Raw genomic sequence first — 15000 nt, forward strand, 5'->3', positions numbered from 1 at the left:
GCTCCGGGAGCGGCCAGCGGCGCCTCTTCCCTTCCCCTGCCCGCGCCGGGCCGCCCGTGCCCGCTCGTTGTTTGGATTGCTGACGGGGTTGTTACTCCAAAAAAGTTTTTCCCTCACGTCTTAGACTGATGCACAGGGCTTGATACCGTCCTCTTGCAATCCCCAAACATGAACTTTAGCTATAAGAATCATAACTTTTAGGAACAGCCTTCCTCAAAGCATCTTGTCAGTCTCTGCAGTGCAGTTCCAGGCTCTGCTGGCGGTGCCTGGGAAATCTGCACAAAGTTTGGCCGACTGAGCCATAAAGAACAAGAATTGATATGGGGTTTGCTCTGTTGTCTCCAGGAAGCATGAAGGTCATCACCTGTGAGATAGTGTGGCATAATAAGGAGCCGGTTTACAGCTTGGACTTCCAGCATGGAGCGGATGGGAGGATCAATCGCCTGGCCTCGGCAGGGGTGGACACAGCCGTGAGGGTGAGTTAAACCTGTCAGGGTTGGGTCCGGAGCATGTGCAGGGTGTGGGGGTTTGTTATCCAAAATATTGGGTTATTGGCAGGTACGTGCCACGGGGAGTGGATGGTTTGGGGAAAGGGTGTAAGACTGCACAGCTGTCTGCAGAATTATAGGGTGGTTTGGGTTGGAAAGGGATTTCATCCAGTGCCACCCCTGCCATGGGCAGGGACACCTCCCACTGTCCCAGGCTGCTCCAAGCCCCAATGTCCAGCCTGGCCTTGGGCACTGCCAGGGATCCAGGGGCAGCCCCAGCTGCTCTGGGCACCCTGTGCCAGGGCCTGCCCACCCTGCCAGGGAACAACTTCATCCTAATACCGATCTAAACCTACTCTCTAATAATTTGAAGCCACTCCCCCTTGTCATTACATATTCTTGTATATAGTCTCTGTAGTAGTTTATTCCAGCTGTCTCAGCTGTCTTTTCTCTGCCTCACTGGCAAATTGACCTCTTCTTCCCTGGTGGTGCATATGTTTCAGGGATTTTTTTTAATACATATTTTAGGGCTAGAAAAATGTCTGCTTTCTTTGACATAAAAGATGCTCCCTGACAGGAGGGGGCAGTGGGGGGGGGTCGGGCTCTGCTGCCGTGTGCCAAGGGAAAGGAGGAGAGGAAATGGCCTCAAATGGCACCAGGGGAGGCTCAGGTTGGAGATTGGAAACAATTTTTCCCTGCCAGAGTGGTGAGGCCTTGGGATGAGCTGCCCAGGGAGTGCTGGAGTCACTGTCTCTGGGAGTGCTCAGGAGGAGTCTGGATGTGGCCCTTGGGGACAGGCTTTGGGGTGCTGCTGGTGCTGCTGGGGTGGCACTGGGTGATCCTGGAGGTCCCTTCCCAGCTTGATGATCCTGTGACATTACATCTTGTCCTCAAAAGCTGAAACACTCTTGTAACTAGATCTGGAAAGTGGAGAAAGGCCCAGATGGAAAAGCCATCGTGGAATTCCTGTCCAACCTGGCGCGCCACACCAAGGCCGTGAACGTCGTGCGCTTCTCGCCCAGTGGGGAGATCCTGGCCTCCGGAGGGGATGGTGAGAGCTGCTTCTCCTCTGTCTCATCCCAGATAATTTTGAAGTTAAACTAAATGAAATCCACCTGCATTACGTTTTGCATGAACAAAAAAGAGTGGGGAATAAAGCGGCCTCCTCTGATTTCTTCTATAGATGCTGTCATTTTGCTGTGGAAGCTGAATGACAGCAAAGAGCTGGAGCCATTGGTTTTTCAGGATGAAGATGAAGCTCAGCTCAACAAGGAGAACTGGGCAGTCATTAAAACTTTAAGGTAATTTATTATTTGATGAGTCTGGTTTCCTTTTCAGTGTTTTTCGTTTCCCCAGTGCCTTTTATCACGTGGTGCAGTCTTCAGTGTGTGTAGAACTTCAGTGCTCTCTACAATTCGCTTGCTCTAATATTAATCCTTTTAACTCCCTGTTAATGGGGCTCAGAAAAAGGAGGGAGAGGGACATTTTAAATAATCAGAGGGTGGCAGGCCAAGGGGCAATGCTTTTAAGTTGAAGAAGCAGTTCCTGGCAGCTGCTGAGGTTGATGTGAGAAGAGTTTCAGAAGTGCTTGAAGCACCAGCAGGAGTTTTTATTTGCCTCTGATTTTTTTTTTTTAACCTGAAAATTCATAAAACTCATGTTTACACGTAGCTTTTAATTTTCAAATTAATAATTGGTTTCTCCTGCCTTCTAGAGGCCACTTGGAAGATGTGTATGATATTTGTTGGACCTCAGATGGAAATTACATGGCATCTGCTTCTGTAGATAACACAGCAATCATGTGGGATGTCAATAAAGGTAAATGCTGCAGTTATCCCTTGAAATTCCAGACGTGCTGGAAGTGCCACATGGCATTTCCCCAAAAAAATTTGAAACATCTTTCTTGTAATTGGTTTTTTGTGTGATTTTCTGGGCTTGTGAGGCTGTGCTATATATAGGTATAAAATATTCTCAGGCCAACAAAATTTACACCTGAGGCATCTGTTCACCTTGGAGTATTTAGGATAACTTCACACATTTTTTTCCCCCCAAACTCTTGCACAAACATCTTTTATATTCCTTAATCCACTTTTTGGTGTTGTGCAGCATGGCCTCAGCTGTGTTTTTATCATCCTTTTGAAAAGCTGTTTATTTTCTTTGAAACTTCTCAGCTTCTGGGATTTCTTTGCAAGAAAGCAACACTTAAATAATAGGAAAGAATCCTTCCTGTGACCAGTATTCAACAAAGTATTTCTAAGATTCTCTGTAACTTTGTCTCATCAATGTTTTGGCTCTGAGACCTTCACTTGTGGAACATTACTGGGGTCAGAGAGCTCTTGACTTTACTTATCTGAGTTCTAATATTAATCTAAAATTAATTCTAGTTAATGATTAAGTTTGTAGTGAACAAACCTTAAACTGGCACTTCAGAAGCAACTTTTTCTGATATTCTTATCAGCCACCATCCAATGAGCACTTTTATGTTTAAAAAATTATTTCTCTACATTTCGAAACATTTTTGGTCTTGTTTTATTTCTGCAATGTTTGGAAACACATTTGAATTTATGATCTGAAAGCTGTTTGTGATTTCAGGACAGAAAGTTTCAATATTGAATGAGCACAAGAGTTATGTCCAAGGAGTAACCTGGGATCCTCTGGGCCAGTATATCGCAACCCTGAGCTGTGACAGGTGAGCTCTTGGTCCAAATGCTTTGCCTTAATATTTTAACTTGTAGTTAATTGTTTTTAAGGTGAGTTCCCACTCTTCAGGAACCTACAGTGCAGGTAGGAACACCCTGGCAGTTCCCTGTTTCCTAATTCCCTCATTCCTCCATAAATCCATGTGCTGGGACTTCCCAAACCTTATGGAGTCCAAACATTGCCAGGGTTCTTTAGACATCAAAACACGTCCCTCTGGAGGTGTCTTGTGAGGAGAATTTTAATTAGTGATTATTTGGTGATCCAGTTTTATATTTCGTGGTGCTGACTGAGAAGGGAGGTCCTGGGGCATTTTGTGGAACTTGGGGTGAAAGGAAAGGCTGGAAGAGCTGGGATTGTTCAGCCCAGAGAGGAGAAGCTTTGGGGTGAGCTCAGTGTGGCCTTGCAGGGCCTGAAGGAGCTGCAGGAAACCTGGAGAGAGACAATTTCATTGTGGGATGCAGGGCCAGGAGCCAGGGAATGGCTTCCCAGTGCCAGAGGGCAGGGCTGGATGGGAGATTGGGCAGGAATTGTTCCCTGGCAGGGTGGGCAGGCCCTGGCACAGGGTGCCCAGAGCAGCTGGGGCTGCCCCTGGATCCCTGGCAGTGCCCAAGGCCAGGCTGGACATTGGGGCTTGGAGCAGCCTGGCACAGTGGGAGGGGGCCCTGCCCATGGAACTGGCTGATGTCCCTTCCAACCCAAACCATTCCATGATTCCCTGCTGGCTGACTCTGCTCTCCCACACAGGGTCCTGCGAGTTTACAACACCCAAACCAAGCGAGTGGCCTTCAATGTCACCAAGATGCCATCAGGATCAGGAGCTGAAGGAGAGGTACGTGGTTCTGCTGGGGCTGGAGACTCTGCTGGGTGCTGTTTCATGTGGGCTTTCTGTTCCATGGAACCAAAGGATCAAATATTTTCCATTCAAATAATTCCTATGCCCCAGAATCACGGAATCATCGAGGTTGGAAGAGACCTTCACGCTCATCCAGTCCCACCATCACCACCCCAAAACCACATCCCCAAAATTTCTTGCTGATTCAAGCAGTAACACAATCCCTTAGTTGTAAATGTTAAAAACTGAGGAAAAAGGTAGTACTTAACAGGACAAACTTCAAACATACCTGGCAGTAGTTGAGTTTATTAATGGATGTGACATCTCAATAATATTTGAAAGTTAACAGCCTGGAATTTTCAAGAAGGTAGTTAGGTTTTTAAGAAAAATAGGAACTTGGGATAATTTAGGAAATTCTAACCCTAAGAGGGAAAACGAAGAGCTTTTTTTTCCCCTCCCAACCAGTTCCAAGTGATAGTAAAATAACACCTCCAAGCTGGCTATAACTTTATTCATTCCTTCTATTCATTCCTTTTCTTTTTGGGGGAAAACATTTGTAAGAGTTTTATAGACACTGAAGAACAGGCCTGAGAGCAGGCACTTTGCCGTGAGAGAAGTTCTCTTTTAACCTCTAATCCTGGGGTTAGAATCAAATGCCTGAGGAACACTGGGTGTTAAATAATGTTGTTCTCCAGGTTATGACTATTTTTTGATGACTGGTTTAAGGCGACAGCTCTGGGAGTGTTTTGCTTTGCAGCTGAAGAGGGATCAAGGACTATTTTTCTTAGCTGTGAAGAATTTATAGCGAGGTTGAAGGAGCCATGGCTTTTGAAATGTTTTAGTTGAAAAGTTCCATCAGGCTGGATTGTCCAAGTGGATGTTTTGTCTCGCTGGGATTCCAGCTGGCACATTCCTGGCCCTTCCCACAGTCCTGTTTCCCGTGTTGCAGGCGAGGAGCTTTCGGATGTTTCATGATGACAGCATGAAGTCGTTTTTCCGCAGGCTCAGCTTCACTCCTGATGGCTCCTACCTGCTCACTCCAGGTATGAGAACATCTCCTGCGACTTGGGTTGTGTCACAGAGGTTGGAAAAGATTCCCAAGGTCATGGAGTGCAGCCTGTGCCCGATGCCCACCTTGTCCCCAGCCCAGAGCACTGAGTGCCACCTCCAGCCCTTCCTGGGACACCTCCAGGGATGGGCACTCCAAACCTCCCTGGGCAGCTCTTTCCAAGGCCTGAGCTCCCTTTCCATGTGACACTGAACTGTGCCATAAGTAAATCTCTCCTGATGGGAGAGGGTGTTTTAAAGTCCTTGCTAGGAGTTTGAGAGACAAACTGAGACTTTCCTGGAGTTTCACTGCTGCCAGATAGTTGTTTATTAAGTCTTCTCAGAGAAACAGAGTCACTAGTGTGACCCAGGCATAACACAGAGCAGAGAATGCAGGAGAAAAGTATAATTACCAAGATTTACACAGCCCTTTAAAGATAATTTAGCCCATAGTTACTAAAAAGGTACATTATTTTCACTTTCCTGCCAATTATTCAGTAACACGGCCAGGAACTGCAGAATTTTTTGTCCAATCATCCCAAATTACTTTTACTGCAGAATATGGAGTAGTAGAAGAAGAAGGTTTGGAGAACAACAACAATCCTCCATTTGGATGTTTTTTGTTCTTACCTATTTACTACAAAGAGAAGCCCGAAACCTCTAAATTTTTCACCCTGTGACAATCCTACATAGTAGTCTATCACCTAATTCACACCACTGCATTTTCTAGTTCCTGTCTGACTGTTGGTAATTTTTTCCAAGGCTGGAGGTCAAAACAGTGTTGTTCAGGGGGGTTCCAGGGACAGGGCCTCCATCACTGCCAGGGGCAGCCTCTTCCAGGGCTTTACAACCTTTTCCATGGAGAAATCCTGCTGCTGTCCACCCTGAGCCTGCCCTGGCCCAGCCTGAGGCCGTTCCCTCTCCTCCTGTCCCTGTTCCCTGGCAGCAGAGCCCGACCCCCCCGGCTGCCCCCTCCTGTCAGGGACTTGTGCAGAGCCACAAGGTCCCCCCTGAGCCTCCTTTGCTCCAGCCTGAGCCCCTTTCCCAGCTCCCTCAATCTATTACATTCTAGTTTGAATGTTCTTCAGTATTTCCAACATGTCAGGGATGCCGATTTATCCTAATTAATCCATTCCTCCTTCTCCTTATTAACTCCACTAGCAATCCACAGCATCAGTTTTCTCTTGTGATAAAAGTGATATTTGTGGCATTTTGCTGAATAAATTGCAACACCAGAACTCTTAAAATAAAAATGAAGGATATTGAGTGGTTTCTTTTGACTGGCCTCTCTTTGTTTGGGTCCTTCCCTCAGAACATTCTGCATTCAGAGTGAAAACAACCCTGCAAGGAGGGATCAGTTTGTGCCTGTCCAAGCTCTGCTTTTATTGATGTCTGGCAACATCAAAAAGCAGCTGTGAGGAGGGAAGTGTATAAGGGAAATAAAACCAGCACTAAATAAATATTTGGGATGCCTTTTTAAGTTGTATTCGAGTTGCACAGCTTTTGCCCAACTGACAAGCCTAATTCCTGGGAATTAGAATGTTTATGGACAAGCCTAATTCCTGGGAATTAGAATGTTTATGGACACAAGGTGTGTGCTCAGGAGCTCTCTGAGGTGATGAGTAATGTTGGAACCTTTGTTTTTGCAGCTGGCTGTGTGGAATCAGGAGAGAACGTTACAAACACCACCTATGTTTTCTCCAGAAACAATCTTAAAAGGTAGGGTTTAGTGACATAAAAATAGGTTTTTATTTAAAAATAAATAATTCAAATCGTGCAAGGCTGTTTTCTGAACTCCTGATTCTCTCTGAAGGCCCGTGGGTCACCTGCCCTGTCCTGGCAAGGGAACTCTGGCTGTTCGCTGCTGTCCTGTCTACTTTGAGCTGAGAGGAGCATCTGCTAAAGGTATTGGCAGGCTTCAGGGAGTGGGAACTCACAGCAAATCTGGGAAAAGATGTGGCTGGTCACTATTTTATGCCCCAGCCTTTTAGCATTCCTCTAAGACAGTGCTGTACCACATCTTAGAAGCTGTTTCCTGATTCTGAGACTCTCAGTTCACCACGAGTCCCCCGTGAGTAGCTTTTGGTCAAGTGGATAAATGTTGTTCCTTGGCTTCTCAGGCTGCAGAAACACTGTTAAATATTTTGCTCGAACTGTTAACCATTTTGTGTTCAAAATAAATAACCTGGTTTAGCACCAGAGGAGCAATCCCATGAAATAATTCCTGTTAGTCTCAACTGCCCACATCACAGGGAGTTGGAACAGTTTGCAGCAACCACTGGTGTTTATTCAAGGAAGCAGTGCTGGTGTTACTGGGCAGAACAGGAGTTCTGAGCTGGGGATGGGATTGTGTGAAGTTGCACAAGAATTTATCTGGGGATTGAAATCCAGCTTTATTGTGTGGCTCCAGGAGTGTTTATATTTTAACAAGACTGACATTACTCAGGTGAAAAGGCAGAGCTTGGCTCCTTTCTTTAAAGGTTAAATCTGGAGTATTCCTTACAGGATTTACCTGTTCTATTTCCATCATAATTTTAGATCCATTGTGCTGCAAAGGAAGGAGATGAGGATCTGCAGTTGCTCTCTGTAGCTCCTCTAAAGGACCACTTTAGTATTAAAATTCATGTAAATACACTGAAAAATTCCAACTGGAAAATACAGAGCAAACTTTACAAAACAAAACAGCAGCAAACCAGAGGGAGAAAGATTCTGCCAATTTTTCTTCAACTAAGAAAATCAAGTAAATTTCAGACAACAAAAATGTTAAATTTTATGTTTTACACAAGCGCTGTCTTCTCAGTGTTTATCTTGGTACTGATTAATAATGTAATTTTATTTAAATTAATGGCCAAGTGCAGTCACTATCTTGCAATAAATACAAGAGAATTCTCCCTGTTCTTTTCTTTGCAGATGAAATCAGTCCCAAATCCCCCCCTGCCCTGTTTAACCTGCCCTATCGGTTGGTGTTCGCTGTTGCTTCAGAAGATTCTGTGCTGTTTTATGACACTGAGCAGTCCTTCCCCTTTGGTTATGTTTCCAACATCCATTACCACACCCTGAGTGACATTTCATGGTAAGGAATTGTATTCCTAAGATTTTTTGGGGGGAAATGTCCTTTTTCCATGTCTAGGTTCTGTGCAGCACCTTGAGCCTTGCTTTGGGTTTATATTTCATTTATGACACACACATGGTCACTCATCAATGTCTGAGCAGCAACCCACCCCTTTTTTACAGGAAATTAGAGAATTGTGGCTCTTAATCAGTTGGGTGAAGGTTGAAGTAAAATCCTGGCCTTTAATGGAAAAAAATAAATCCCAAACAGGTCCAGTGATGGATCCTTCCTGGCCATTTCCTCCACGGACGGGTACTGCTCGTTCGTCACCTTCGACAAGGACGAGCTGGGAGTGCCCCTGAAGGAAAAGCCCCAGATCAATGTCAGGACTCCTGGTGCAGCAGACAAGAAAGCCAAGAAGAGCCAGTCCCACAAAGTGATTTCCCCAGGCTCCCGGCTGGCAGAGGGGACCCCTCCCAGCAGGGATCCGCCCCTCCAACCTCGACCCCCTGGCACTGCGGGCAAGGACCTGCCTTCCACACCTGTTGGCATCAAAACCATTCCAGTGCCATCCTCAGAGGAGAGGAGAAGCAGCCAGGCAGCCAACCAGAGCAGCAAAGCCCCCCAGCCCAGGAGGGTCACCCTCACCACTCTACAGTCCTGTTTCAAAACACCCAGGTGAGATTCCAGTCGTAAATTCAGGGGCCAAGACAAGCTGTGCTTGTGCTACGTTTAAAGGCTGAGCTTTGCACACAAATTCCCAACCCTGGCTGTGGGTAGGAGCTGTCTTGATGTGGGGATTTTTGTTGTACTGCAAATGAGAGGTCAGAATGTCTCCTAAATGTGGAGCTTTTAGGTTTCTGCCTGAAATGTGAGGCAGCAAATTCACGTGACCCTTCACAACAAAAGGCGTCTGGCTTGGCCACGAGTTGGACTTTGATCCTTGTGGGTCCCTTCCAGCCCAGAATATTCTGTGATTCTGTCTTCAGGTCCAGTTTTCTGTACAAAAATGATATCTGAAGCCTTCAGCTGCCAAGAACTGTTTAAAGACCCTTCTGCCAAAGAATATTTTAAGAAGTGAAGAGTGCAAGTCTAGACAGGCCCTCTGGTTTTTAGAAATTGCCAGTAATCCAGGTATTGATTGTATCAGGGCTCTGAGCACCCTGCTCCAGTGGAAGGTGGCCCTGCCCATGGCAGAGGGGATTGGAAGTGGATAATGCTCCATTCAGTTTATAAAAAGAAGGAAAAATGTGCAGTAAAATATATCTGAACTACCTTTGCAGTTAACTGATTCTATATGAATTAAATCTTGAAGTGAAATAGTCATGGAAATGATGTCTATAAAGCAATTCAACTGTTTCTGTTCTTTTAAAGGAGAGTAAACTTGATTTCCTTGAAGCCAGACACTCCAACCTCTGCATATCCAGACCCAGCTCCTGTCCCTCCTTCCTCAGAACAGGAACATGGTGAGTTTCTGTGGCTCTTAATACCCGGCCAAGTCTTTTCCCAGTCAGTTTTTTTTCCATTATAGATTTATATTATAAAATAATCCTCACTCTAATTGCAAATTCTAAAGCTTCTCCATTGTCTCTATGTGTCTGAAAGGTGCTTTGGGCAATATGAAATGTGTTCTCACTGCTCTGGGGCAGCTGATTGTGACTGTCCCTACAGTTTTATAGCAGTGAAACCTAGGATAAATTCATGGATGTGATGTTCTCCAGTTTTTAAAGACTTTTGTACTTCCACCACATCATTGTTTCAGGTTCTGGACTCTCTCAGACCAGGGTGGGGTTTTTTTTAATATGGATTTATTCACTTGAAATGATTTCCCTGTCTGCTTCTTCCAGAGAGATCACTGCCCTCTGATGAGAGCCTCCAAACTCCCCCAGCACAAAAACGTCCCAGGACTGAGGAATTGTCCCTTCCTGCCCCTGCTGGAGATCAAACCAGCTGTGATCCCAACAAATAAAGGCTGAGCAGACTCCTCACAGCCTGAAGTCAAAGCAGCCATGTCTGAGTGCATTTCTTTTTGCAAAAGTTCAACCCTCAACTCCCAATTCAAGTTCCCTGTGCATATTTGATGTAGAACTGTGAAGAAGCTGCCAGTGGAAGACACAGGTTTCAGGAATGTGGTTCTGCCGTAGAAGAAATAATTGGGAAGTGACTTCAAGAATAAGGAAATCAGGGAAATCTGGGGATTAAAAATCCATCCAGTAAGCTGTGAGTCTCCATCAGAGTTCCTAAATCCACATTTATAAAGCATTATGTCTGCCAGTAATGCGTCTGGCAAAAAGAATTGAATGCATTCATAAGATTTGATGTGGTTCAAGACCTAAAAAAGGGGGAAATTGCAGCATTTTGGTTTATTTCATCAACACTGTGTCAAATAATGCTCCTCGGTAGCTGTGGAGTGGAGCTGATTGACTCTGAAAGCAGCAGCAAAGATCAGGGCTGAGATGTGGAAGCAGAAACGGGAAGATTGAACTGCAAGAAACAAGCAAAGGGAGGAAACCCTCTGAAGAGCTGCTGTAAGAAGGAAACAGCAGCAAGTTCTTGTTTAATTTCTGGACTTAAAAAAAGAAATGCAGGTGTGAGATTTTCCTGAGGCAGCAGCATTTGAGTGTGTACATTGAAATTTCCCCTTTCCTTTTTTCCCCAATAACACCCTTAGCCAATAAAACACACTCCAGTGGATGGGAAACTTCTAAACCTGACATTTTTTAGCATTTAATACTTCATAAAAGCAGAAGTCTCAATATTCCAGAAGTGACTCACAGAAGTCTCACAGGGAGGAAATATTAACAAACACCTCTGTCAGTCTTTCAGGCAAATGAACTCTTGCCTACAATTAAATTTCAACAATTAATAAGCAAGAAGTTGCAGGAAGCTTGATGGGAGCTTGGTTTTCTCACTGTGCTGAGGATGGATCTTCATTAGACTTAATTAAACCTGGGTTTCCTTCTAGTGAAGAATCATAAACAGTTAATTCTTACATTTATTTCTCTGGCTTGCTGATAGATCTTTTTAAAAATTACATTTGTGTCCTAATTCTGCATTCTTGATTTTATATCTGTCCATTCTCTGCAAAAAAAATTGTTTCTATTCCTTCTAGAATTACATTTTATAGTTGACTGAGGAAGATTCGTCCTTGAGAGCATTTCTCAGTTGGGAGATGCAAACTGAAAATCCTGAAATGCCACAGGCAGCTCCAGCTTTTCCATGGGTGTCTTTAGCATCATTTCTGTGGGATAGGGAAGCCCTGTGGATCATCTCCAGTGCAAACTCTCCCTCAAAACCCACTTTTCCATGGTTGAGTTTCTGCTCATGAAAATCTTGAGGATTTCTTGCTCCTCCCCAAAAGCACGTGGACATCCCACCTTAAAATGCAGAAATTTCTGGGAGCCACTGAACTGGGCAGGCCTTGTTCCATAGAGCTTTGTAGGTAACTGCACCAGGGGTTTCAAGTAGATTTTGATATTCTTCAGATGGGTTTCAAATAGATTTTGCAATTTTTTAGTTGGGTTTCAAGTGGATTTTGCGGTTTTTCGGATGGGTTTCAAATAGATTTTGTAACTTTCTAGCTGGTTGAGGATTCACGTTTGTCTTGTTCCTGAAAAGACTTTCTGCTGTGTAATAATGGTGAATTTTTAGACAGCCAGACCTTGTACTCCTGTGCTGTTGAAGTTTTAATTTTTAGCTATCCAGATGTCAATATTAATTTATCTTGTCATTAATTAACCACTGCAATTTGGTCAAAATTTCCTTGATCCTTGCCCATGGATTCCAAACAGACTCTGTATTTTCTGTGCACATTCCCTGTGTTTATATGAACTTTGTTACCAAATAAAGAGCATAAAGACCATAAAATTAATCAAGAAAAACAGACTTTTCAGGGAACTCTGTGTGTTTCCTGCTCTGGCAGCTGCAGGATCCTGAAGAAGAGGCAGATGAATTATGTGACAACAAAGTGTCATGAATTAAATGACATCAGGGACGTGATTCCACCACTTCCCTGGGCATCCTTACTTTGCCAGGAAGAAATTTTTCCCCTAATATCTGATCTAAACTGGACACAGCCCTCGAGGGGCCTCTCTGTGGGACAATTTTTGGCAGTCCCAAATCTCCTAAGTGCTGCCTGTGCACTGAAAAATGGAAATCACGGAAGGCAGGCAGGCGTGAGATGCTCGTGCCCAGGGGGAGCTCCTGATTTTCTCTGGCCACGTGGAAGGTGGGAAATGGTTGAAAAGGAGGAGGGTGTCCATGGAAATGGAGGTGGCTGGGGGAGGAAAAGGGACAGGTAGGGAGTAGTTGGAGCTGGCATGTGGAGAGAGGCTGGAGAAGGAGACAAAACTGGCATTTGAGGAGAAGAAGTGGATGGGAGGGAAGCTGAGAGGGAGTTTGGTATCTCTGGGAATTCCTGTGCAGGACTCAGCCCAGCGAGGATCCTTCTTACCCAAGAACACCTCATTTTCCAGGTTGGGTTTTAGCTTGGAGGTTTTTTGTGGGTTTTTTTTCCCCTCTGGGATAGGGAAGCTCTTTTTTGCCACAAAAAACGCCGGTTTTTCAGTCTCCTGCCAGCAGGTGACAGCGTTCCCTAAAGCAAAGCAAACGGAGCAGAGCTCCCCTCTCCTCCACACTTCCATCCCTCAAGACATTTTTCATCATCTTCATTTTTTTGTTGTTCTACCAAGTGATTATTTCTGGCTTCTTTCCACGTGGTTGAAGAAGAAAACAGGGTTCTACAGGAAAGAATTCCTCCAGGAGGAAAACACCACAGGATGACTTCAGTCCCGAGTTGAACAGAGCACGGCCTCTCCTGCTTCACTCAGTGAATCCAAAGGTTTTTCCAGGAGGAATTGGCACTCCAGAGTCTGCAAGCAATGGGCCTTGGATTAGCCATGGTCGTGGGCTGAGGTGACACAGATTCCCAGGACTGCACATCTAGCAGAGCCTCTGGCTGCAGGTACAACCCACAGAGGTCCTGGCAGTCTTTATGGAGAGACTGGTGTGGATTTGGGGTTTTGGAGAAAAGTCCACCAAGGGAAGAGCATTCAGTGCCTGGAGGAGGTGACGAGAAAGGAGAAGGAATGACAAGACCCAGGGAATGGCTTCCCAGTGCCAGAGGGCAGGGCTGGATGGGATCTTGGGCAGGAATTGTTCCCTGGCAGGGTGGGCAGGCCCTGGCACAGGGTGCCCAGAGCAGCTGGGGCTGCCCCTGGATCCCTGGCAGTGCCCAAGGCCAGGCTGGATAAGACTTGGAGCAGCCTGGGCTAATGGAAGGCGTCCCAGGGGGGTTGGAATTGGATGATTTTTAAGGCTACTCCCATCCCAAACCCCTCTGTGCTTCCCCAGGTATTTTCCCTGCTCGTTCCAGACCTTCCTGCTTGGGAGATCTCTCAGCCCTGACTTGGCAGCACTTTTGCCAATCATCTCCGAAGCAAAATCCCCACATTTGGTCCTAATTATCCCCTCCCTGAGCAGCCCCGAGCCCCACACAGCAGCTCTGTTCTTCCTCAGGTGTGGGATTTTGGGATGCTGCCATTCCCCTTCCAAGGGGAGCTGGCAGAGCTGCAGAGAGACGGGGCTGGGGGTGCCAAGACTTCTCCTCCTCCTTCCCAATCCCTCTGGGAGAAGTTTATCCATGCAGCCTCATCATCTTGGAGTCTCCCTGCAGGTGCTCCAGCACCAGCAGAAAAGCTGGAATGGGCAAACTGGGAGCAGTTTTCCCTCCCGTGGCTGCCGAACTTCCAGCCAAGGGACACTGATATCGCTGAGCTGCTTATTCCCTCAGCTGAAAAAATCCCAGGAAAAGCCACGGCCCCAAGGCCTCCGGGCCTGCAACCCGAGAGGATTCTGCCTCTCAGAGCATGAATAATTAAAAAGGTTCACAGATTTCTTTATGTCTGGAAACTGGGCATAAACTGGGGCTCTTCAGTGCCTGGGAAAAGCTGATCCTGGTGCTCCTGAAAGGAGAGGAACCGGTTTCTGTCTTTTAAGTTGTTGCCATCTTTTCTGGGAGGGCTGATTGGTGTTTAACACCCCAAATCTTCGTGCTTGTGCTCCAATTGTTTGTATTTCCCACTTAAAATGTTTTTCCTTGCTGAGAGTTTAACCAGGAAAGCTCCATTTTGAAGGGAATTGTTTCTCTGTGCATTTTCCCCCCTCAAGACTCCTCAAGATTTGAGTTTTAAGGATAACAATGATAAATTCTGATGCTAAATAATGTCAGGTTTTGTCTCAGCATAAACTTTCCCCCTTCGGCCACCAAAATAAATAAATAAGCTAGGCAGGCATTTTTGTTTTGACTTCTGCCAAGCTGAAATAAGGAATTTTGGTGTTGTTTGTGAAGGGAAATGGAAACGTGCCAGGCTGGATTGGGAATGGCTGTGGGATCTCAGCCTGGTCGATTGATCTCATTTAAAATGGTACTTTGAGCTCACTGAGTGCTCCTCCTGCAAGCCAAGAGCTGCAGAAGCCCGTGGATGGTTTTGTTTTCCCTTTTCCTGGCACCAGTGGGGTTGCACCAGCTGCATGCACTTACAAATAAATAGCAGGGTAGGGAGGAAGGTGTGGATTTACTCTGCAAGGAGAAGGGAGAGAAGGTGTTGGCTGGGTGCTCCAATATTCTAAATTTTCAATCCATAAAATAGCTGCATCTCTGCTGTGGGATGGATTATTAAAGGAAGATAAAATTGACAGCCAGGAACAGCCAAGTCTGTGTTCCTTGCTTGGAGAAGCAGGAATAGCCCAAACCAGGCTCCTGCTGGAATACTTGACTGGATAAAATATGTAATTCTGAGCAGACAGTGCAGGAACAGGGATGGGTTATTGTCCATGACAATTATTCCTTGGAATGGGGAATCCTGTGTAGTGGGAAAGAG

General features: G+C 45.6%; 1 protein-coding gene across 1 annotated transcript; it reads left to right on the forward strand.

Moving 5' to 3' along the window:
• The first annotated feature begins 87 nt into the window (after window positions 1–87).
• CHAF1B (chromatin assembly factor 1 subunit B) lies at window positions 88–10295 on the forward strand. Its single transcript, XM_008635287.2, has 13 exons — window positions 88–476; window positions 1407–1539; window positions 1672–1789; window positions 2203–2306; window positions 3081–3177; window positions 3933–4017; window positions 4970–5063; window positions 6717–6786; window positions 6881–6972; window positions 7978–8140; window positions 8390–8797; window positions 9494–9585; window positions 9967–10295. The coding sequence occupies exons 1-13, from the start codon at window positions 321–323 to the stop codon at window positions 10086–10088; spliced, it is 1734 nt and encodes a 577-aa protein (XP_008633509.2). The 5' UTR covers window positions 88–320; the 3' UTR covers window positions 10089–10295.
• Window positions 10296–15000: the final 4705 nt, after the last annotated feature.

The sequence above is a fragment of the Corvus brachyrhynchos genome, unplaced genomic scaffold (genome assembly GCF_000691975.1).
Source record: "Corvus brachyrhynchos isolate BGI_N302 unplaced genomic scaffold, ASM69197v1 scaffold434, whole genome shotgun sequence".
Classification (NCBI taxonomy): Eukaryota; Metazoa; Chordata; class Aves; order Passeriformes; family Corvidae; genus Corvus; species Corvus brachyrhynchos.

What these genes read in the sequence shown, in the direction of transcription:
- CHAF1B (XM_008635287.2), top strand. Translation starts at nt 321, where the DNA reads ATGGGGTTTGCTCTGTTGTCTCCAGGAAGCATGAAGGTCATCACCTGT. An exon ending in GCAACCCTGAGCTGTGACAG is followed by an intron (nt 3,178 to 3,932) that starts GTGAGCTCTTGG and finishes TCTCCCACACAG; the next exon opens with GGTCCTGCGAGTTTACAACA. An exon ending in TCCAGAAACAATCTTAAAAG is followed by an intron (nt 6,787 to 6,880) that starts GTAGGGTTTAGT and finishes TTCTCTCTGAAG; the next exon opens with GCCCGTGGGTCACCTGCCCT.